The sequence below is a fragment of the Polypterus senegalus genome, chromosome 4 (assembly GCF_016835505.1).
Source record: "Polypterus senegalus isolate Bchr_013 chromosome 4, ASM1683550v1, whole genome shotgun sequence".
Taxonomy (NCBI): Eukaryota; Metazoa; Chordata; class Cladistia; order Polypteriformes; family Polypteridae; genus Polypterus; species Polypterus senegalus.
Window position 1 is genome coordinate 113,721,000 of NC_053157.1, and position 24,262 is coordinate 113,745,261.

The 24,262-nt window shown below is 37.3% G+C and overlaps 1 protein-coding gene across 3 annotated transcripts in view; it reads right to left on the bottom strand.

Moving 5' to 3' along the window:
- Positions 1–5,071: 5,071 nt before the first annotated feature.
- Positions 5,072–24,262, bottom strand: part of LOC120528598 — a 123,905-nt gene continuing 104,714 nt past the window's right edge. For all 3 annotated transcript variants that reach the window (XM_039752776.1, XM_039752774.1, XM_039752775.1), the window contains exons 10-12: positions 19,151–19,249; positions 9,287–9,393; positions 5,072–5,525 (exon numbers count right to left, since the gene is read on the bottom strand). In XM_039752776.1, the coding sequence (XP_039608710.1) occupies positions 5,483–5,525; positions 9,287–9,393; positions 19,151–19,249 (249 nt within the window). In that variant the 3' untranslated portion in view covers positions 5,072–5,482. The remainder of the gene's footprint in view (positions 5,526–9,286; positions 9,394–19,150; positions 19,250–24,262) is intronic.

A 24,262-nucleotide genomic window follows, 5' to 3' on the forward strand; every position in this document is an offset into this window, starting at 1 on the left:
GTCTACCCTGTAAGCCATAATCAAAATGGCATATCAGAAAAGAAACTGTGATCAACACAGCGCTCTAACTTACAACGAAACATAGTAGCTGGGCTTGGCAAACATTTTAAATGGGTTAAAAGAAGTGCTCAGATATGTTACTTAGACCTCCTCCTGCAAGTCCATTTAAATTCTGTCACTCAGCAGTCACTGCTTGTTTACAGCTGCCCCCTTCCCATTAAAATTCAGTTTTGCAGGCCTATTAACTTTATGGCTCAGTGGGAGACCAAAGCCAAAGTTTAAAGAATTCACTCCTGACTGCCACCTGAATTAGCAGGCGCCGTGCTGCCACACGTAGTCTGCTCTTCAGTCCTCTCTTGGCTTTGTCTGCACTAAGTGAAGGTACGTCACCCTTTTACAGATGCGCTCACATGTTTGCTGTTAAAAGAATTCTTCCGTTTGACAGGAAACTGGGTACTCATTTTTGTGCAGACTTTCATACTGATGGCAAAAATAAATTCAGTATATTCTGGGATGACAAAACTCAAGTTACAGCTTGTGCACTTTTACAAAATGTTGGCAATTTATTTTAGTTGTCACAAAAGTCATACACTTTGTGCAGTGAGACACTACAAGTTGCTAAACACACCAAAGCTTGTCATGTGCACATTTACCCAAAAATGTCCAAGGGAACACTGCCTGATCAGATCACCTTTAAATGGATCTTAATTCAAAACTTTCATCACAGTAAGACAAAGGTTACAATTAATACATTTTCAGGGAATTCTGAAATGCATTGAATATCATCAGAAGCAGGAGAGAGAGAGGACCATTGACATGCTGAAAGCAGGCACATCATGTACCAGAATTGACAGACATTATGGATTAAACTGCTCCACTGCAAGCAGGTTTTTAACAGACAGGCAGGAGAGAAAGCTGTCCAAATTCTGGTCCTTCTCAAAGACCACATCAGAGTAGGGCTGACACATCAGACGGATCCAACTGAGAGATCATTTCAGATCTGCAACTCATACTGCTTACTGAAACAGCCGGCAGACACAAAGCCCACATCAGTAACATTACAGTGAGAGACAGGCTGGGTTGCTGAAGCAAGACAACCACTCAGAGGTCCTCTGCGCACACCTTCTAGACATCTGACCCCACCGTGGGAAAATACCAGGCAACACACCCATCTGCTCTGGTCACAACCGTCACAAGGAATGAACGCTGCTCTAAAGGTGCTGCCTACTCTTTGGACTTTATATGCCACACGAATCTGGGTTTTGGTGTCCCAAGAATAAGGCTGTTCCTTTTTGGGATATTTGTTTTTATGGTTGTTTATATTTGTTATTATTATTCAAGCAATGCCATTTTAAATTCTGCTTTTTGGTTGGTTGCCATAATTTTGTGACTATTTTTGCACAGCCATACACATAGAGTTAAAGGTTACTATGCCTGTAGCTGGTCATGTGACAAATTGTGCCTTTGTGACCCATCTTAATAAAATCGGATCCAAAAAAAAAACTTTTTTAAGAGATAGCTTGGGGCAATTAAAACAAATCAGTACTAGGACCTTGCCAACATGTTTTGGTCTTTTCGAGTCTTATTTGGTATTTCTGGTTTTGTGAGTAACTTCGATCTGATTCTCTTGTTGATCAGACCTTTGCCAGTTCATTGATTTTCGTTTGCTTTGCTGCTTTCATTCACTGGTTATTTTCTCTCTCTATTTATCTTAAGGACACCTTCAAGTGTACAAAGAGTACATAACAGATGATGACATTGTGCTAATAATTTTAGCTTTGTTTTTATTAATTCAGCTTTGTTGAAGCCCACATGGCAAGTTAGAGAAATGACCATAATTGATGCCAAGCTGTAAGAACAATGGAAGCCTATCAGACAAGCTTCAGCTTACTTTGCAGACTGACTGCCTTCTAGCAGATAAAAATAATTGGCTTCTATTAGTCACTGTTGCTGTACAACAGCAAATGATGTAAAAAACATCCATGGAAAAGAGAAAAAAAAAACCTCCTTGTTACTTGTGTTGCATAATCTACACATCAGTTATTCAGTCTTATGCTTAAAATGTGCAAAACACAAGCTTTTTTGCTTCAGTAATGTTAAATGGTACTTCCAGACTTATCAGCACACACATAAACAGAAAACCTAAAGCCTCTTGGGAAGGACTTTTTGAACTGAAGACAGACAGGACTCTTGTCCAGCAAATGAGGGGAGAGGCAGGTCTTCAATTCAAAACATCCTTCCCGTGAGACTTTAGTTTACTGTTTAGAATGTGTGCACTGGGTTTTTTTCCACAAGTAACAATACTTCAGGGGAAAAGCCTGCGTTTTGCATGTTTTGAGCATGCGACTGGAAAACTGACATTTGGACACAAGTCAAGTGAGAATTTTTTTTCTTTTTTCCACATGGTTTACTGTAGTACTGCATTGTTCACTATTGGCTTCTATTGCATCATAAACGTTTTTCAATCCTTTCTGCATGAAATTAAAAAAAATCTTTGTCACCACTACAAACTACACTGGGTGAGTAACTTTCTGGACAGGAAGCCATCATAATGGAAGGGCAAGGGAGGACTGCTTTCCAGGGCAATATGTTCTCCAAGTACACTGGGTGGCAGCTTATCACTGGCATTGTTCCAGTTTGCATTCCCACAGGCCTGCATGGGAAATATGGCTGGAGCCACTGGAAACATTTCATGGAGGAGGCTTTCCTGCTCATATTTGTCTGACCTAGAAGTGCCTTCAAGACATGCTTGTGACATACCAGAAGAATTCCTAGCTCCAGTTTTAAAATGTTCCACTATAATTTGGTGAGGGTAGATTTAAGAGAAAAAAAGGCCAGGAGTGTGACGTAGTCATGCAAAATTCTATACTGGAACATCAAAGACCAAAAACCAAACCCTTGGTCATTGTCAAAAGTTGTAGTTAAAAGTTTTTTCTAACAAGAAATGGTAAACAAAAGAAATTGAACCACAGGTCTCAAGAAAATGATCCACAGTGTCAGATAACGGGAAGTGCTCTGTGCTCACATCACCAGTCTGATTTTCTACCAATATTGTGACAACTGCTCCACAAAATGGGGCTACTCATACTAAACAAAATGGTGACTGGAAATAATAATGTAACAAAATTAAGTAAATTTTAAAGAAAAAAATATTATCAAAACTGAAATCTGAGTGTGAAAACGATCAGAAAACCCTCAATAAATAAGTGATCACACACAAAAAAGGAAATAAAAACAAAAAAAATATAACAGCAAAGTAAGAAAAAAATTCAAAAGCTAATTTATAACAAGAATAAACCAGATGAGTCAGAATTAGGACAACAGGAAAAGAATGTTAAAAGAATGAAAAACAACAGAGAATCCTGATCATTGTGTTCAGCATAATCATTTTGTAATTATTATCCATCCATCCATCCATTTTTCAACCCGCTGAATCCAAACACAGGGTCACGGGGGTCTGCTGGAGCCAATCCCAGGCAACACAGGGCACAAGGCAGGAACCAATCCCAGGCAGGGTGCCAACCGACCGCAGGACACACACAAACACACCCTCACACCAAGCACACACTAGGGCCAGAATCGCCAATGCACCTAACCTGCATGTCTTTAGACTGTGGGAGGAAACCCACGCAGACACGGGGAGAACATGCAAACTCCACGCAGGGAGGACTCGGGAAGCGAACCCGGGTCTCCTAACTGCGAGGCAGCAGCACTACCACTGCGCCACCGTGCTGCCCTGTAATTATTATTTTAATACTAATTTAAATTTTTATTAAAATCTGGAATAAAGTTAATTCTTTGCAACTTGATTTTATTGTGATAATCACAGCCCCAAAATAACAGAAGAAATGTTAAAGAAAAAATGAAGTTTCAAAGGCTTTCATGTGTAGGTTTCTGCCCATTTGCTGCCATTGAAAGCCTTTAGAGGAGCGGAGTTCTTGCATAACATTATTAAACACAAATAACAATGCACCACTACCATGACAAGAATAATTTCAAAAACAGGAGACGGATGGTTTAAGATAAACTTTGATGAAAGTAGAAGGTCTCTTTGTTAGGTGGCCAGTAGAGTGGCCCTTTCAAACAAATATATTTTATACTTTTTTCTGCATGAGTGAGATCTTATTTTTCTTTTTTCTACTACAAACAAACCATTGGCATATGCTTTGTATGCAGAATTTGCTTCTTCCACATATTGACTGATAGCTTTCCTCTTACCTGGCGGCTCCATTCTTAACATCCTTCTCCTAATATATCCAGCATCTCTCCTCTGCACATGTACTCTGCACCAACACAATCTCGCCTCTCTGACTTTGCTCCCCAACCATCCAACTTGAGCTGACCCTCTAATGTACTCATTTCTAATCCTATCCATCCTTGTCACACCCATTGCAAATCTTAGCATCTTTAACTCTTCTGCCTCCAACTCTGTCTCCTGCTTTCTGGTCAGTGCCACCATCTCCAACCTGCCTGACTGCTGTGTCTGTGTATAGGAGAGTGGCAGATCCCACTACAATAAATAACCATGCTGTTCCTGTTTCAAGCTGAATAAAGCTGGTGTCGCTAAAGTACTGAGACTCAGCTTCGTGTTTTGGGGTGCAAGACAGAAACTCACACGTTACAACTCACACACGTGGTCACCATGCTATAGTAAACAGTATACACTCGTATGGATGTTGACTATATGAGTGAGGCATGCCAACTGAGCCAGAGAATGGGAGACTATTGCCCACAATCCTGCAGCAAGAGAGAGAAGAACCATCAGCTCAGTTGTGATCACATGACGCTCGGCAGACAAAGCGTATACGTACTACACATATTGCAAGACATCGCTCGTTTATAAAGTCAAAATTTGTTAAAAATTTTACCTCTTCTTACCAAACACTCCAAACCAAGTTACTCACAATCCAAGGTCCCACTATGTAGCATTGTATTTCTATGTTAAGGTTATATAGAGACTTTATTTTTGTTAAGATTGATTTTTTTATATGCATTATACTATAATTAAAATTTCTTTATTTAAAATTCTCTATGCACACATTTACACTTTAAGTAATAATTTTATTTTTATTTTTTGCAGCTGAACACCTACAAAAAAGCAGGATATTATTTTTCCTTCATTTCCTTCAGGATAACATTGCATTTATTTCAGCAGTTTGAACATGATACTTTTAGATTGTCATCTTACATGAACTCATCTTACATTTATAAAGTAGCAATTGTTAAAGAAAAAATATACCTATTTGGCAGATCCCACAAACTTAATAACAGTAGATAATAAAGAATAATAAAGATTAAGTAATAAAGATTTTCATGAATACTCGTCAAGGGGTTATGGATGACAAATTGAGATTGAAATTATATAGCAAACAACTGGATTCATACATTAATTATAAACAATTTATTTTCAATACTTTTGAAACGATAAAAATACTCCGGCTGGTGGATCCTTGGTGACTAACACATTGTTATTTGCAGATAACTACTTTTGTACTTTTTTTTCCATGTGATCCCAGATTTCTTCCCTGAGAAAGAGAACAGAAAAATTGAGCAAATTAAAATAGATGTCAATCTACATATAGGATAATCTTTTAAGGAACATGATAACCACTAGACAAAAAAAAAATTGGATTGGTTTATTAAATTACATTACTTCTGATCCACTAGATTAACCTTGAGTTTCTACAGCTCCCCCAATACAGCAGTGAGCCCCTTAGTATCCAGTCCAAACAAACATACCCCAAAAAAACTCTTAGCAGCACATTGTGACCATTTGTATTCCATAAAGAAAGTAGATTTTTAGTCAAGAGATACAAGTGGCTCCATCACCTTGAAGTTGTGGTGGGGCTAGTAAACTATAGTGATACTTGGAGATTAGTCATGTCCAGCTTTGTGCTACTGATGGAGTCTCCCTTGGAGAACAGGTTTGGGTTGAAAGGTCTGGCAAAGAATGGTTAACAATGTCCCTCAAGAAGATGCTAATTACAAAATAGTGTACTCTTTCTAGGATAGGATTACCAGGACCCACTTCTGGAGTAGGCCTGGAGGTAGCATTCACTGGAGGTTCACCTGGTGGTCAGGCAACCCACAAAACCTGGCTGGGCTCAGCCTGAAATCATGATGTGGAGCCATCTTGTGGTTCGTCACCTGCAAGATAGGACAGCCTCAGAGTGCAGTTACTGCTCCTCTGGTATAAGAAATGCCTGTTGAGCTAGTTTAGGCATGACCTAAGAATGCACCCCGGGCAGCTTGCCCTAGAGCTGTTCTGAGAAAATCTCACTGGACGGAGATCCTGCAGCAGGCCCAGGATATGCTGGAGGGATTATTCATCTAGGATGGCTTGTGAAAGCCTTGGAATTCACCAGTAGAGCTGCAATCTGTAGCTGGGGAGTGGGGAGTCTGGGCTGACCTGCTTGACCTGCTGCCCCTACAATCTTCATCAGGAAAATCAGATGGGAAGATGAAACCAGGATCATGTTCATGAGACAGATGGGGTTAATTTACTAAAATTTAAACAGAAAAGTGGGTAAAACCAAAACACAGACTCACAAGTGAAACAAAATGGTAAACCTGAATTTCATATCATAGAAAAAAGTTCTGAAAAGTTATACATCAATACCAATATAATCAACTGACATATCCATAGAATTTGCTGAGCCACACTAATTGCATAAATTACAACTTGCGTGACAAACCAGAAGAATGAAAATATTTCACATTAAAGGAACAACTCTGGGAAGCGCAAGTATACTGGGAGAAATCAGTCCACCAAGTCATAGAAAGAACTGGAGATGGACCTATTTATAAGATACAACAGAACTCTAGTAACAAAACAGTTAGTATTACATTGAAATCTTTTTATTCCCTGTTAACCACAATCACTGAATTGGGCATGCATTTTTGAGTATGAACAGAGATAACTATGGTCCTTATTATTTTGACAAATTATCATTGGCAAATAGGCACATCCTATCAAATATCATCACTCTTCTAAAGCTAACCTAATGCAAAGAAGTGTTCTATTTCCAATACAATACTTTGAATGAATTGTTAGGTGCTTATTAGCTGCATTTGGAAAGTTGTAAATATGGTAATCCACCCCACCTTACTGACAGAGGTTAAAAACCTGTATAGCTAGTCCTTAAGTGGTAGGGAGGGGTGGAGGGATTGTTTTTTGTATATTGTGTTTTCACACAATTTATTTCCTTGTTTGACTATTTTTTTGATTAATAAGTCATTATTTTTGAAAAAGATCTTCATTTTGGCACTTTTATTTCTAATTAGCGAGCATGCAGAGGTGATACTCATTGTTTATCCTAACATTTTCTTTTAATATGTTAACTTGACTACACCTGCTTAGAATAAAACTAGTTTGGTTATTGAAAAAGTACATACATATGAAGTACTGTATATCAACTGGACTGATGGATTAATTTAGTCTGTGATGATATTGCAGCATAAAGACTGATTTAAAGATAGACAATGACAAAATTACATGGGTCCACCTGTTTATTGCCATTTCTTTTGAAGACATAATAAATGGTCCATTTATATTGTAAAAGACAGTCAGCATACCGTATCTAAAAGCAGTCTGCAGACAGATATGCAGACAGAGGAAACCACAAATTACATTAGGCATTTTTTCCATTTGACCTTAGAGTAAATAAAGTGAAGGGTTAGAGGCTAAATTTATTTGCCTTAAATAACACTGATTCTTATCACTGATAGTGAACATCTTGCGTTGCTGCTCCAAAACTTACATGCCAGGGTATGTTAATCACATTTTTCTATAGTAAGTAAGGAAGATGTTATTGAAATTTTTGAATACAAAATAATAAGCTCTCCTGTCAATTAAACTAAAAATGGAAACACTTTTTAAAAACTTTCATTCATAAGTATTTAACAATCATTATAAAAATCCTAAAAGATTGTTAGCTTAGGTAAAATTCACATAGTAAAATGTCCCCTGGCTTTCATCAGTAGGGGGCTGTTTGTTTTAGTTCTTACCTAGCCCAAAAATCAGTGATTATTGTTGGTTTTCTTTTAATGTATCCCTCTTTAATTCCTCTTTAATTTTATCAATAAAAATTTAATCACAAAAATGTTATAAATGTAATTATGTGATAATTCATGTATTGCTAACACTTTAAAAAAATAACTTTCATTATTACAGTACTAAATAAAAATATTAGAGTATAAGGCTTCTTTATATCTTATTATATCTTGTTTATTAGATCTAGATATTTTAGCAGTAACTAATCTAAAGGCAAATCCATTAATTGTAAGGTTTATAAAAATAACATTTAGTATTATTATATTATCTTTTGATAATTTATAATAATGAAACTTGTTTAGAAGACAACCAGCTATATTACCCCATAGATTAAGTTGGCAGTTTATAATTTCACAGATTTTCACTTCAAGCAGTGTCACACCATTTGTGGAAGCAAAAAGTTATGAAGTACATCCATGTGTGTGTGTGTATATATATATATATATATATATATATATATATACAGTATATACACACATACAAACACACACACACACACACACACACATATATATATATATATATATATATATACACACATAAAAGATAAAATATAATTGCAAAATTAAGCAACCAAATAATGTTGAGCCAGCAAATTTTAAATGGTAGAATTAAAGGAATACTCCATCCAAAAATGGTATTTCTTTATACGTTACTTAACCCATGTAGTTAGTAGTGATGGCTGTGAAAAGTTTAAAATCTCATGTTTTTGTGGAGAACAGATATAACAATGTTTCTGATAAAACAGGAGCCAACGTTGACCAATGTTGGGCAACAAGAAGCTATATCAAAAATGTGAGTGGAAAAATCTACTTATCAAGTCATTCTGTTGTGTCCTTACAGCATGTAACATGCATGTATTTTTTGCTAAAATATTGTTAAATAAATATCTGAGGAAAATGAAAATAACTCACAAACTGGAAGCCATCCTCACATGGGATTACAATTTTTCAATTGAAGACAGGACTCATGACCGATGGTTAAGTGTGAAGGGCGGATTTTCAATTATAAAAGAGTAACCCCTTTTAAAGAGACTTCCTATAAACGTAAATCTGCAAATCCCTATCCACCATCCATCAGTTAATTTTCTGAGGTTATGTTACATTCAGAAGAACAAGGCAGCAACAGTCCATATGAAGTATACACAGACATTAATCCTTGTGATATTTTATGAAATGTTTTAAAACTCTCACAATTTTAGATTACATTTCTAGGAGAAAGTTGATACCACACCTATGCTGATGCCTGTTTAGTTGCTGCTGGAGCAGAAGTTGACTTAGTTCCTCAAGTGATACAGATGTGTACACAGTCCCAGTAGAATGTTTAACTTTGGCAGCTTCCTGAAAAGCAGAATACAAATAGGACAGTTAAAAATAGCAGTGATAGGCTTAATATAATATTGTTTTCTGCATGCATTGGTTTGGCATTGTGGCTATTATCAAAGATATGCTTTTCAGATGTAAGATGAGTGAACTAAGCAAAACAACATGTTAGGAAGAACTGCAACATTTCTGACTTTCACATTTGGTCAGTTTTGAAAAGAAAAAAGAGCAATGCTACCATTCAGTTATGTTAAAACCACATAAAAGTGTTTCAGAAGTCATCATTTATCACATCATTATGGGGGTGAGTGAAAAACAAAACAAGCCTTTCAAAACAAAAAGGCCCTTATCTAGACCAGGTTGAGAAAAAGAGCACTCAGTACACATCAAATTGCTTTATGTAATCTTAACTTCAAAAAAAATGTCATTGCCATCTGTTTTAGCTAAACTGTAATCCATCTTTCTGAAAGCCCTGAAAAATGTGCTTTAATTTACCATTTTGTCAGCATCATTTTGTACCATTTTAATCTAAATAGGCATGAAGAAAGGGTCACCATTTTAGAGACTGTGATATTTAATATTTGATAAAAACCTTAATTGTAAAGACTAGTTGATTCAAGTAAATGCTGCCGAAAACAGTTACTTAAGGAATACCAAGTTGATATTTTTACACATTTTCTCAGATGCACAATTACTTTTTTACTTTGGAATTATTCATTGAGCTGAAACATTTATCTAAAGTAATTAAGATATCACAAAATATATTGAAATTATTATAGTATACATATCAGTTAGAGTTCTGTGCAGCATAAGTGATTACCCTGAGCAAATCTAGTGGCCTCATGGGAGCTACTGAATTGACAGCTTTGCAGTTTATAGTCTGAATCCTTAGCCTTCAAAATACCTCAAGATGCAAGTACTGCTCTACACAGTATTTTAAGTGTTAATGCCTTCTAGTACTTTCAACTTCCACCCATTTTGGGTATATTTGATATTAGTTGCTATAGGTAGGAGGGAATGACAGTACATTAATATAGTCCATTGTTATAGTAATGCTCTTATGAGTGGAAAAAGTGAAAAATAAGTAACAAATTCTGTGTGATTATTATAGTGACTACCAATTATAGCGGTTACAGTTACAGTACTTAATTAACTGCTATGAGATATTAAACTTTTGACTTTGAAAAAAAGAATAGCTATATTCCTGTTTACCACATTTCATGAGGCTCCTAGCTGCTCTTTTTTGAAGCTTATAATTCTACATTGGACTTGGATCAAGCTTAATAAGATTATCCAGTACAGAGGTGTGTATGTCTTTTAAAGACAACTCAATTGCAAAAATGAAATGAGGACATTGATTATCATTAAAATTGTAAACTCCTCAACATTACATTTTTTATATGTTTTACTTCTTCACCTAAAATACATCCATCCATCATGCTTAATACTATAATGTACATACTTGTAAATTAGGTTTACTGTTCTACATAGCAGTATGGATTAAAAAAAACGGACTGACAAGGGCTTATTATGCAGAGCAACATTTGGTTAAACAGCTAGTCATCAATGCCTAATCGTGTTTTTCAGGTGCTGTTTCTGCATGGGACTTGGCATAAGTAGGCAGATATGCAGAGGACAAAATAGTTTATACATGAAAATTAAAGTAATTCCTCTTTCCAATAGGAAATCATTAACACAATGTCTTGACTGTGTGCTGTATACAGTTTGATTTATACATACAAAAAATGAGTAAAACAAAGTGCGTCTTACACGTGAGGTAATATAGCAAATGTACTATTTGTTGGTTTTGTTTATTAGAAAAGTGTTGGAATTTTTTCAAAGCTAGTGGTAGAGTAAATTTACTTGCATTTATCCTGTTTAGTACAGCAGATGATGAATACTACACATTGAGATTTGTTAGGCTATTTTTGTGATGGTATTTGCTACTTCTAAACTTTTGCAAACATTTCTGGAATTCCTCACAGGTGAGCTTCTACAGTACAGTATATTGTTTTTGGCAGTTAGATACAGTAGGTATTCCATGCAATGTCCTCCTACAGATACATTAAAACAAGACAAACTGAATAAGCAGAAAATTCTTCCATGTACTTTTTAGTCTAGCAGATGGCAGATGTTTAAACAAGAATATTTTTCTGGCCATTTATTGAATATAATTTGTAACTCAGAAGATTTTACTATAAAAACAAACTTTTCTTGGTTATTTTTTGGTTTATTGAGTCATTATTGTAGCTGGCCTTACAGTATGTACCTGTATATAAAGCACCAAAGTAGAGCAGGTGGCACAACTTTGTCTCTTTATCGCTCACCTTATATAACTCAAAAATCAACAGATGGTACACATTTGTTAATGAAACACATTCCTTGGATCAGAAAAGTGATGTTCCAAATAAAATCACTTCATAGGTAGATGCAATACACCAAATAGTATTATTAATTGTACCACTTAAAAAACTATACTTTGCATTTCAAGGAACATAAAGTTGGACTGCAAAACATGTGCTCATTATATTTTATTCCATCCAAGTAGGTTTACATTTTAAAAGGTTTTTAAATGTTAGGTGTACATGATTAAATAATAGGTGTATTGCCATGCTTGAAAATGCAGTGCATGGCAAGGACTGGATCACAATGCAAAAAGGCAAAAATATTGTCTTTAAACCACGGTTTGATTCAGCATATTTGCTGCAAAGCTGTAAATGGCACCACTCCAGTCGTATGACCCTTTAATAAGTGTACGATTATGGATATTTAACCCTTTGACATAATATTAGCGATATATATTTTGATTGCAATCTGGTAGTTTAAATGGAATATGAACTAAATTATTTTCACACATAAAAAGTTTAAAATTACTGATAAATTGTGTGAACGACTACTAGCAGTTTACTACAGATATTAGGTAAATGAAGGAACATTTTACTTATGTTAGAACTGCATATAGAGTATTTTTTATTTAAAAAAAAAAAGAGTAAACACAAATATAATATTATATAAATATAATTAATATCATAGGAGAGGTTAATTACTTGATGGTAATTTCATTTTACAAATAGTTTTAAAAAAATAAACAATTAACATAGGTTTAATTAAATTTACAACTATAAAAAAACAAATAAAAGAAATTCAAAACTCCTTTTTTCATGACTTGAACTTGCTTACTTTGCACTAATCCACCAATGAGGTTGCTGGTGAGTATACTGTATGAATCACAAATACACATAAAACATATATAAGTCACACACACACATACTGTATATTATCACTCACTAAACAAATTATTAGGAACACCTGTATACCTGCTAATCAATGCAGTTATCTAATTACCCAACCATGTGAAAGCAATGCAATCCAAAAATCATACAGATACAGAACAGAGGCTTTAGTTAATGATCACAGTGTGATATATGTTGTTGACAGACATGCTTGTTTGAGTATTTCTGTAACAAATGACCTTCTGGTTTTTTCACGCAGAAGAGACTCTAAATTTTACTCAGAGTAGAAAACCAAAAACATCTAGCGAGTGTTTTTTTGCAGACTAAAATACCTTGTTGATGAGAAAGGACAAAGGACAATGACCAGACTGTTTTGAGCTGATAGAAAGTCTACAAATCTTAGATAACTATCTTAGATAACCACTCTGTACAACTGTGCTGAGCAGAAAAGCATCTCAGAATACACAATATGTTCAGCCTTGAGGCAGATGGACTACAACAGCAGAAGCCCTGTCAAGTTCCACTCCTGTCATCCAAGAACAGAAAGGTAAGCCTGTATTGGGAAGAGGCTCACCAAAAACTGGATATCTGAAGATTGGAAAAAACTTAACTGGTCTGATGCATTTTGATTTCTGCACACATATGGTAGGCAAACTTGTGTACAGAAGCAACCTCTCTTATTTATTCTCAGTTTAAAGCTGCTCATCAACATCAAATTTGGTACAAAAAGCATGAGTCCACACACCCAATTTGCCTTGTGTCAACAGTCCAGGCTGGTGGTGGTGTTTAACTGTGTGGGGAATGTTTTCTTGGCAGACTTTGGCCTATTAATACCAATCAATCATTACTTAAATACCACAGCATATTTGAGTATTGTTGTCGATGCTGACCGTGTGCATCCCGTCATAGCCACAATTTACTCATCTTCTAATGGCTACTTCCAGCTGGATAATGCACCATGTCACAAAGCTAAAGTCGTCTCAAACTGGTTTCATGAACATGACAATGAGTGCAGTGTTCTTCAGTGACCTTTCCAGTCCCCAGATCCAAATCCAATAGAACACCTTTGGGATGTGGTAGAACAGGCGATTCACTGCATGAATGTGCAGCTGACACGTCTGTAGAAATTGTGTGATGCAATCAAGACAATATGGAACAGGATCTCAAAGGAATGTTTTCAGCAGGTTGTGGAATCCATGCCATGAAGAACTATATACAGTTGTGCTTGAAAGTTTGTGAACCCTTTAGAATTTTCTATATTTCTGCATAAATATGACCTAAAACTTTATCAGATTTTCTCTCAATTCCTAAAAGTAGATAAAGAGAAACCAGTTAAACAAATGAGACAAAAATATTATACTTGGTCATTTATTTATTGAGGAAAATGATCGAATATTACATATTTGTGAGTGGCAAAAGTATGTGAACCTCTAGGATTAGCAGGTAGTTTGAAGGTGAAATTAGTGTCAGGTGTTTTCAATCAATGGGATGACAATCAGGTGTGAGTGGGCACCCTGTGTTATTTAAAGAACAGGGATCTATCAAAGTCTGCTCTTCACAACACATGTTTGTGGAAGTGTATCATGGCACGAACAAAGGAGATTTCTGAGGACCTCAGAAAAAGAGTTGTTGATGCTCATCAGGCTGGAAAAAATTACAAAACCATCTCTAAAGAGTTTGGACTCCAATAATCCACAGTCAGACAGATTGTGTACAAATGGAGGAAATTCAAGACCATTGTTTCCCTCCCCAGGAGTGGTCGACCAACAAAGATCACTCCAAGAGCAAGGCATGTAATAGTCGGCGAGGTCACAAAGGACCCCAGGGTAACTTCTAAGCAACTGAAGGCCTCTCTCACATTGGGTAATGTTCATGTTAATGAGTCCACCATCAGGAGAACACTAAACAACAATGGTCTGCATGACAGGGTTGCAAGGAGAAAGCCACTGCTCTCCAAAAAAAACTTTGCTTCTCGTCTGCAGTTTGCTAAAGATCACGTGGACAAACCAGAAGGCTATTGGAAGAATGTTTTGTGGAAGGATGAGACCAAAATAGAACTTTTTGGTTTAAATGAAAAGCGTTATGTTTGGAGAAAGGAAAACACTGCATTCCAGCATAAGAACCTTATCCCATCTGTGAAACATGGTGGTGGTGGTATCATGGTTTGAGCCTGTTTTGCTGCATCTGGGCCAGGACGGCTTGCCTTCATTGATGGAACAATAAATTTTGAATTATATCAAACAATTCTAAAGACAAATGTCAGGACATCTGTCCATGAACTGAATCTCAAGAGAAGGTGACAGAAGACAACGACCCTAAGCACACAAGTCGTTCTACCAAAGAGTGGTTAAAGAAGAATAAAGTTAATGTTTTGGAATGGCCAAGTCAAAGTCCTGACCTTAATCCAATTGAAATGTTGTGGAAGGACCTAAAGCGAGCAGTTAATGTGAGGAAACCCACCAACATCCCAGAGTTGAAGCTGTTCTGTATGGAGGAATGGGCTAAAATTCCTTCAAGCTGGTGTGCAGGTATGATCAAAAGTTACCGGAAACATTTAGTTGTAGTTATTGCTGCAAAGGGGGGTCACAACAGATACTGAAAGCAAAGGTTCACATACCTTTTGCCACTCTCAAATAATGTAATATTCGATCATTTTCCTTAATAAATAAATGACCAAGTATAATATTTTTGTCTATTTGTTTAACTAGTTTCTCTTTATCTACTTTTAGGACTCGAGTGAAAATCTGATGATGTTTTAGGTCATATTTATGCAGAAATGTAGAAAATTCTAAAGGGTTCACAAACTTTCAAGCATGACTGTATATATGTGCAAGTGTTCAAAACATGAATTGCACTTAATTTCATGATCAAGATTTTTAATTGTAATTAAATGCATATTAATCAAAAATTTCCATCAAGCACATACATTTTTTTCTAAAAAACAGAAATAACTTTGTGATTATTTCCCAATGCAAAATAGCTTTAATAACCACTTGCCCTGGTATATTGAATTACTCCAGTTTATATATAGTTTGGTGTAGCAGACGCAACTGAATGAAATGTGAAACATTAATCATGCAGACCTGTTCAGCAATTAGCCAGTACTCCAGCCATGGAGCATTTTTACTTAGGTATTATTAAGATTTATAATATGCACATAAGCGATCCTTCTAAAACTACTCACAATGGCAAAACACTGTGCTTGCAAAATAAAGGAAGAAATGGAAAGAAAACTATATTTATGTATCCAATATTCCCATAAACCCAATGTCAAAATAAGTTAGAAAAAAAAAATAAACAACATACTTGTATAAAGAGGCACAGTACTAAAACAAAAGTAAACTACGACCCTGCATCTGAAGAAACAAGAACGTTCAGCGCAAACAGCGTGTACAGAGAAGCATCCTAATGTTTTGAAAGAACACCTATAAAGAGCTTATTAAGGTCATCAGTTGTCAAGACCAAACTTTGTTAGTATGCAAAATATAAAACAATATTATATAGCCAGTAGAATGAATTAGTATGCAAAATATAAAACAATATTATATAGCCAGTAGAATGAAGCACTTATCAATTGTGTGTGGCCAAACACCTGTAGGTTTAGTGCAGGGAGACAGCAGTTACAGATAATGTGGAGACAGACACCGGAATGACAGCAAACTAACTAGAAACATTTTATTTATTGAACAACACTCTAGGGAGCACTGCCCATGAGATAAATAACCCATGGCACAGGTTATTTACGCAGGAGTGTCACACTGAGTCAGGAGGTGAAACGTTTCCAGAAGGTGATAGCCAGGAGCAGACTGCATGAGGATGAAAAGTCAGATGCTGCTCTGTGATTGCCACAGACCTCTATGCTAGAGCTTCTACTGTTAGTGCCTGGTGTATCTGTTCCCCTGAGCTTTTATTTATTTCTGAAAAGGCAATTTTTAATACAGCCCTTTCATGCCTGTCCATTCCAATGTCTTTGCCAAGCTATCTCTACACCTCTTCTCTGTTCTGGGACATTCATTGTATAAACCACTCATTGATGATGTTCTTTCAGGAAGCAAAGGCAAAAGAACATGTGTCAGCCCTGTTAGTGAATGCCTTGCTCTCTTTCCTAGGGTCCTGCTATCCCTTGCCTGCTATGCCCCAGTAGTCTAGCAAGCCTCCTATCATAAAGGAAAGAGCAACTGCATTTCAAAGCTGAGGATAGAGCCAATTAACAAACTGCAAAGGACGATGGGATAAATGGACAATATTTACTGTAAGTTTAATGGACTGAATGGTCTTCTCTTGTGTGTCAAATTTTGTATGGATGTGAATCTAATTCACTGCAGTTGTTTGTAATTGCAAATAATATACATACATTCTCTGACATGCTTAGCCAGTTCAGGGTTGCAAGGCCAGAGCCTGCTTGTCACATCAGCACTGGGCACAAGACAGGAAATAACACTGGAAATGATACCAGTCCACTGCAGGTATTTACATATTATGGAATACTAAAAATGATCAGTTACTAGTCAAGCTGATGCATAAAAATTAAAAATGCAGAAATAAAACAGTACATTGCATAATGGCATAGTGCTCTCATGATTATTAGGAGATCTCACAAGAAATGATAGTTTTACAGATATCTGACCACTGATAAGACAGAATTAGACAGTAAACCTATTCATAGTAGAGGAGCACCTGTGTGTGATCTTCATGAAATGTACCTATTTTTTTCAAATGAAGGATTGGGGTATTCAGGTTGTATTCCTGCAGAGATGGGTATAAAGCATGCAAGGAACCAAGGATGGGATACTAGTCCAGTTCAAGGCACACACAGGAACAGAAGCACCTTCTCTTATTTATGGCCACTTTACAGCTGCTCATCATCTTAACATAAACTCCTTTTAGATTTAGAAGAAACTGGGGCATGTACACAATTATCAGCCACAGTGACCAAAGTATGAAGTGCAGTCACATCTCAAAAGCATTGAGACAAAAACATAGCTAAGAAGTCACTCGAAAAAATAATCAAAAGGTATGCGAAAATAAATAGTGGAAAATATGCCACCACATAAATATTGCCACCAGAATTACAATACAAGTAAAACAGTAAAAAAAAAAAGGTATAAAATGAGCAGTACAAACACACAATGTATTATAAAAAAATATGGCAACTATTTCAGCCAACAGCTTTGATGTATTTTCAGAAATACCGGCTCAAATTATCTATTTGGAGCCAACTGTTACTTTCAATAGGTTATAAAATAAAGCTGATTAACACAGGCACACATTTTGATATAAAGTCCAAAGTCATCATTAGTTAATGTTGAATAATTGTGACAGGAGTTATTCCATTTCCAAGTTCATGGTAACAAAAAAAACAATGTGGTTATGTAACATAAAATTGTGATACGCAAGGAAGGAAATATTGCTCGTTGTACCTCAGTTCAGTTTTATAATTTTTAATAACATGTAACGTTCAAATATGAATCATGGCAACTTAATGAGGCATTTACAATGAATATTTGCAAATATACATATTCTTTTATCCTGCAAATTAGAGCCAGATGTTGGCTGTAAAAATGGACAATATCTAAACATAACCCAATGTGGTAAGCCAAACTAAAATTGTAAAACAAATCAGGAGTCTGCAGCCATTCTAAAAACACAAAACATGTTGTTTTTCATATTACATAACCTGCTTACCAAAGGTCTGATGGCCTTAAAAGAGGCCATATGGTTCAAACTATAGACTTAAAAGGTAGTACAGTGGTCTGTGCTGCTGCCTCAGAGCTCCAGCACCCTGTGTTCAAATACTGGCCTGGTCACTAGTTTGTGTGGAGGCTGCATGTTCTCCTTTTTATAGTATAAGTTATCTTCGGTTGACACAATATTTCTACCACAACCCATTCATTAAGTCTCTAAATTGGACCAATATGCATGTGGGGGGTATGTATGAGTTTGCCTCATGATGGACTGGCAGCCTGTCTAGGTTTATTTCGGGCCTTGTGCCCACAGCTGCCCAAATTGGTTCTGGCTCCTTGAGAATATGTATAAGGACTAAAGGATTTCAGCAAAAGTATACATAGGTTGGTTTCCACACATTTTTTGCTTGAACTTTTTTTTTTCGTTTTTGGAGATCTAAAAGATTTTCTATAGGGATTAAAAAAGATGTTGCACTGTTAATCAGATGGACTGGCACCCTGTCCAGGTGTTGTTCCTGCCTTGCCCACTATGCTAGGTAACACAGGCTCAAGTCCAAAGATTCTCCATGACCCTGGTCTATAAGCAAGTTAGACAATGACATGACACTGTCCATCCAAGGGTAAACACTTGCACACCAACTTCAGAGCAGACATGGAAGAGCATGAAGGTGTACAAGCATATTGCAAATTTCACACATGTGGCTTCCCAGCTGCAAAACTAGAAAGAGAAACCCATCAAAAAGACATTTATTCCTTTGTCTAATTCAGATTTTATTTATATTCATTATTTGGACATAATGACACATATGAAACATTATTCTGTACAAAATGAATGGTCATTTTATTATTAGGTCTTACCTTTGCAGAATTCAGAATAACCTCAAAAGATAAAGCTCTACACATTTTCTCTACGTTATATAACTCCTGAACAATTTCTTTTGATAAATCCAGAGTACACTGAAAGAAAGAAACACTTCATAAGTACTACAGTAAAAAGTGCAGATGCATCAGCTGACAAATACAGTATTTTAGGCTCATAAACAATGAAAGTTAAGGCTTTTTTTTTCTTAAAAACAACAAAAACAGCCGTTGACAGTTATTACATGCTTCCAAAGAGAACAAAGAAAACCATGCAAACTCCTACATTTGTTTTGTCACAAAGAAATAATGAGTTCCATAGTTTAATTGTGTACTGCTTCTCACACATCAAAACAGCTTCCATTCTTTTATATATAATAAAAAATGACTACAAAAAACTTGAAATCTGTAAATCAATTAAACTACTAACTGTCCATTTTGTAATCGTAGAAACATTCAATGAAAACCTGCTAAAAATGTTATATCTGTTTCAAAAGAGCTACATACTGCATTACAGAGTAAAAAAAACTGATTTACAGGAAAAATCTGCTTGAAATGGCATATGCAGTACTATACATGCAATGCATAAAACATGTATAAAAATTTTAAAAAAGAACAAGAAGATAAAACTGGTAATAAAATCTCTTGTTGTAGTTTATGTTGGAACAAACAATATTAGAGACACAAGTGACACTAAGTAGCATTGCTCTTTTATAAGGTTATCTTCTTAGTGTGAAGCACATTAGAAACAAAACACATGAACTACAGCCAACAATACTGGCCTTGTACTATTACAGAGCCATGGCTAAATGAGAGTGATGGAAAGGAATATAATATTAGTAGCTATGCACCCTTAATGGAAGAGAGATAAGAAAGGAAAGGTGAATGTGTGAAACCATTTATAAAAAATAATATTCAGGCTCATAAGATTAAAACAGTCAAAGGGAACATGTTAATATCAATGTGGGTTAAGCTAGTAATAATAATAAGTTTTATTTATACAGTGCCTTTCCCATGATCAAAGTGCTTCACAGAGTCTCCAAAAGAAGAGCAGAGTATATGTAACACTGAATACAAATATTTTTTGCAAAGATAAATACAGGATACACAAAGTACTAAATAGAATAAAAGACCATAAACCAGAGCAAAATACTAAATTTGATACTAGAAGAAAATCCTGAACAAATAATATAATTAGTGATATAATATGCACACAAGTTTTACTGGGGGTTCGCTTCCCAGTCTTCCCTGCGCAGAGTTTTCATGTTCTCCCCATGTATGTGTGGGTTTCCTCCAAGTGCAACATGCAGGTTAGGTGCATTGGCAATCCTAATAGTGTGTGCTTGGTGTGTGAGAGTGTGTGTGTGTGTCCTACAGTGGGCTGGCGCCCTGCCCGGGGATTTGTTCCTGCCTTGCACCATGTGCTGGCTGGGATTGGCTCCAGCAGACCCCCGTGACCCTGTGTTAGGATATAACGGGTTGGACAATGACTGACTGACGAGTTATACTAAGCATCTGGGCAGAAAGGTAGACTGAAAGAAGGAGCAGAATATTAGGTTAAGTTAAAAGCCTTCCTGAACAGTTTTTTGTTTTTTTTAAAGAAAAACTAAGTAGAAAAAATGATCTAATTAAATTAGGGAGGTCATTCCAAAGTCTGAGTACTTGCCAGCTGAAGGCCCAGTCACCCACAGTGTGAAGCACAATAAGCTTGCCAGAATCCGAGGACTTTAGTGGCCGAACAGGAGCATAGTGATGGAGAAGTTCATTGATGTAGTCTGGTGCAAGGCCATTTAAAGCTTTGTAGGTTATTAATAGAATTTTATATTCAATCCTTTAAGGCACAGGGCGAAGCCGGATGGGTGTACTGTGTTCACTGTTAATGATTCACATAAAGACTCTTGCAACAGAGGTTTGAATCAACTGGATATAAGATTTGCAGAGATACCTGCCAGTAGGGAATTATAATAATCAATGCAGGATGTGATAAAAGTTTCTCAGCATTAGAAAAGGTGAGGAATGAGCAAGCACTGGATATGTTACGAAGGTAGAAGTAAGAGAGTTTCTTAATGTAGTTTATGTAGGTAGAATAAGAAAAAGAGGAATCAAAAATTACACCAAGATTCCTTGCATTTGAAGGAGGTCTGGAAAAATCATTGTCAAGAGTTTGAAAAGGAGCTCATTTTCTTAAGTAGCTCTTTAGTGCCAATTTGCAGGAATTCAATTTTGCTGCAATTTAATTGTAAAGAGTTCTGCTCCATCTAGGTTTTAATTTCACTGAGACAAGTTGTGAGCTGAGAAAGCTCTGATGAAGTTTCGGTTTTAACATTGAAATAGAGCTGAGTATCATCTGCATAAAAATGATCAATCAATCCAAACCTATGGATAATATGACCGAGGGGAAGCATATACTGTAGATGCAGAAGAGCAGAGAGCTGAGGATAAAGCTCTGAGGAACGTCTTGTGTGACCAACAACGAGTTGGATCTGCTGTTGCCATGACTAACAAACTCTTGCATCTCTGTCAGATAGGACTTAAACCACTGTAGGGCAGTGCCAGAGATATCCAGAATTTTCTTCATTCTGGAGCCATGTTTGACAGTGTCCAATGCTGTACTGAGGTCTAACAGAGTTAATTCATTGGTTTTTACAGAGTCTGCTGCTATCATTCAACTAAATCATTGGTTACCTGAAGCAAAGCAGTTTTACAGCTGTGCTGTGCTCTAATACCAGACTAAAAGTGCTCCATCAGTTATCAGAAATTAAGTAAATTGACAAGTTGGGAGGCTGCAACACACTCAAGAACTTTTGATAGAAAAGGTAAGTGAGAAATAGGCTGAAAAGTGTTAAAGACTGTCATCATCAACTTATGTAACATTGGGGTTAATGAAGTGTTTTGTGGCTGGCACAAAGCCAGTGTCAAGGGAGGTATTTATAATTGTTGTAGTGTAGTGGGGATGGGGTCCAGTACACAAGTAATCAGCCTCTTCTTAAAAAGCAGGTCATTAACAAATTCGGATGTGACTGGTGAAAATTTAGAAAGGGAAATGGATGGAGTGGGAAGACAGGGAAAAATATAAATGGATGATGGATTTATGTTATTTGAATTATTTAGATTTTTAATTTTATTACAGAAAAAGTGTAGGAATTTTTCACAGACTTCAGTAGAGGAGGTAATTGGGCCTGATGCAGGCTGAAGTAGTTTATTATCTATAGAGAAGAAAACCCTCATGTTACCATGGCCATTTTCTAATCTGTAATAATGCGTGTTCTTAGCTAGATATGCACAGTAAGGTGAATCTCACATGAGATTCTCTCAAGGCGTCAGGCAACTTCTTTCATAGACCGTAATTCTGAGTTGTATCATGGAGCTGATTGTTTGAAGGAAACTTCCTTATGTTTTAAAGGAGCCAGATGAAAGATCAGGTCTAATACATGATCACCAGAGTGGGTAGGAATATCAACAGGTTGCACCATGTCAGATCAGTCCAACAAGATCAGGAATTCATTCCTCAGTTTACAAATAGGAATGTCAATATGGATGTTGAAATCACCAAGAAGAATGACTGTCTGGGAAACGGAACGTAAGTGGGTTAAGATCAGATAAGAAAGACCCATTGTATAATCAGGGATGATAGAGAACAATAAGTAAGATAGGGCTAGATTTCATTGTTAGTTTTAAGAGCCAGACACTTGAAAGACAGTGAACCTTAATTGGGATTCTTTGACGTTTAACTCAGATCTAACAATTATTGCGACCCCCCTGCCTTGTCTTGAGCTGCAAGTCTCTGTGAAGTAGAGCCAGGTGGAGTCTGGTGTCACCCCCACAAGAGATGTAAATTTGTTTGGTTTTCAGCTGTGTCTGTTAAGCATAGCATATTAAGGAACCGTCACCTTATCGTGGTGGAGGGGTTTGCGTGTCCCAATGATCCTAGGAGCTACTGTATGTTGTCCGGGGCTTTATGCCCCTGGTAGGGCCACCCAAGGCAAACTGGTCCTAGGTGAGGGATGAGACAAAGAGCGGTTCAACAAACCTCAAATGATGAACGAAAACTTTGGACAATGTTTTCCCTTGCCCGGACGTGGGTCACCAGGGCCCCCCTCTGGAGTTTGGCCTGGAGGTGGGGCTCGATGGCTTGATGGCGAGCGCCTGGTGGCTGAGCCTGCACCCATGGGGCTCGGCCGGGCACAGCCCGAAGAGGTAACGTGGGTCCTTCTTCCCATGGGCTCACCACCTATGGGAGAGGCCAAAGAGGTTGGGTGCAGTGTGAGTTGGGTGGCCGAAGGCGGGGACCTTGGCGGTCTGATCCTCGGCTACAGAAACTGACTCTTGAGACGTGGAATGTCACCTCTCTGAAGGGGAAGGAGCCTGATCTAATGCGCAAGGTCGAGAGGTTCTGGCTAGATATAGTCGGACTCACCTCGACATACAGCTTGGACTCTGGAACCAATCTCCTTGAGAGGGGCTGGACTCTCTACCACTCTGGAGTTGCCCCCGGTGAGAGGCGCCGAGCAGGTGTGGGCATACTTATTGCCCTCTGACTTGGAGCCTGTGCATTGGGGTTTACCCCGGTGGACGAGAGGGTGGCCTCCCGACGCCTTCGGATGGGGGGGAAGGGTCCTGACTGTTGTTTGTGCATATGCGCCGAACGGGAGTTTGGCGTATCCACCCTTTTTGGAGTCCCTGGAGGGGGTGCTAGAAGGCATACCTTCTGGGGACTCCCTCGTTCTGCTGGGAGACTTCAATGCTCACGTGGGCAATGACAGTGAGACCTGGAAGAGCGTGATTGGGAGGAATGGCCACCCTGATCTGAACCCGAGCGGTGTTTTGCTATTGGACTTCTGTGCTCGTCACGAATTGTCCATAACGAACACCACGTTCAAGCATAGGGGTGTTCATATGTGCACTTGGCACCAGGACACCCTAGGCCTCAGTTCAATTATCGACTTTGTGGTTGTGTCATCGGACTTGCGGCCACATGTCTTGGACACTCGGGGGAAGAGAGGGGCGGAGCTGTCAACTGATCACCACCTGGTGGTGAGTTGGCTTCGATTGAGGGAAGATGCCGGTTAGGCCTGGTAGGCCCAAACGTGTTGTGAGGGTCTGCTGGGAACG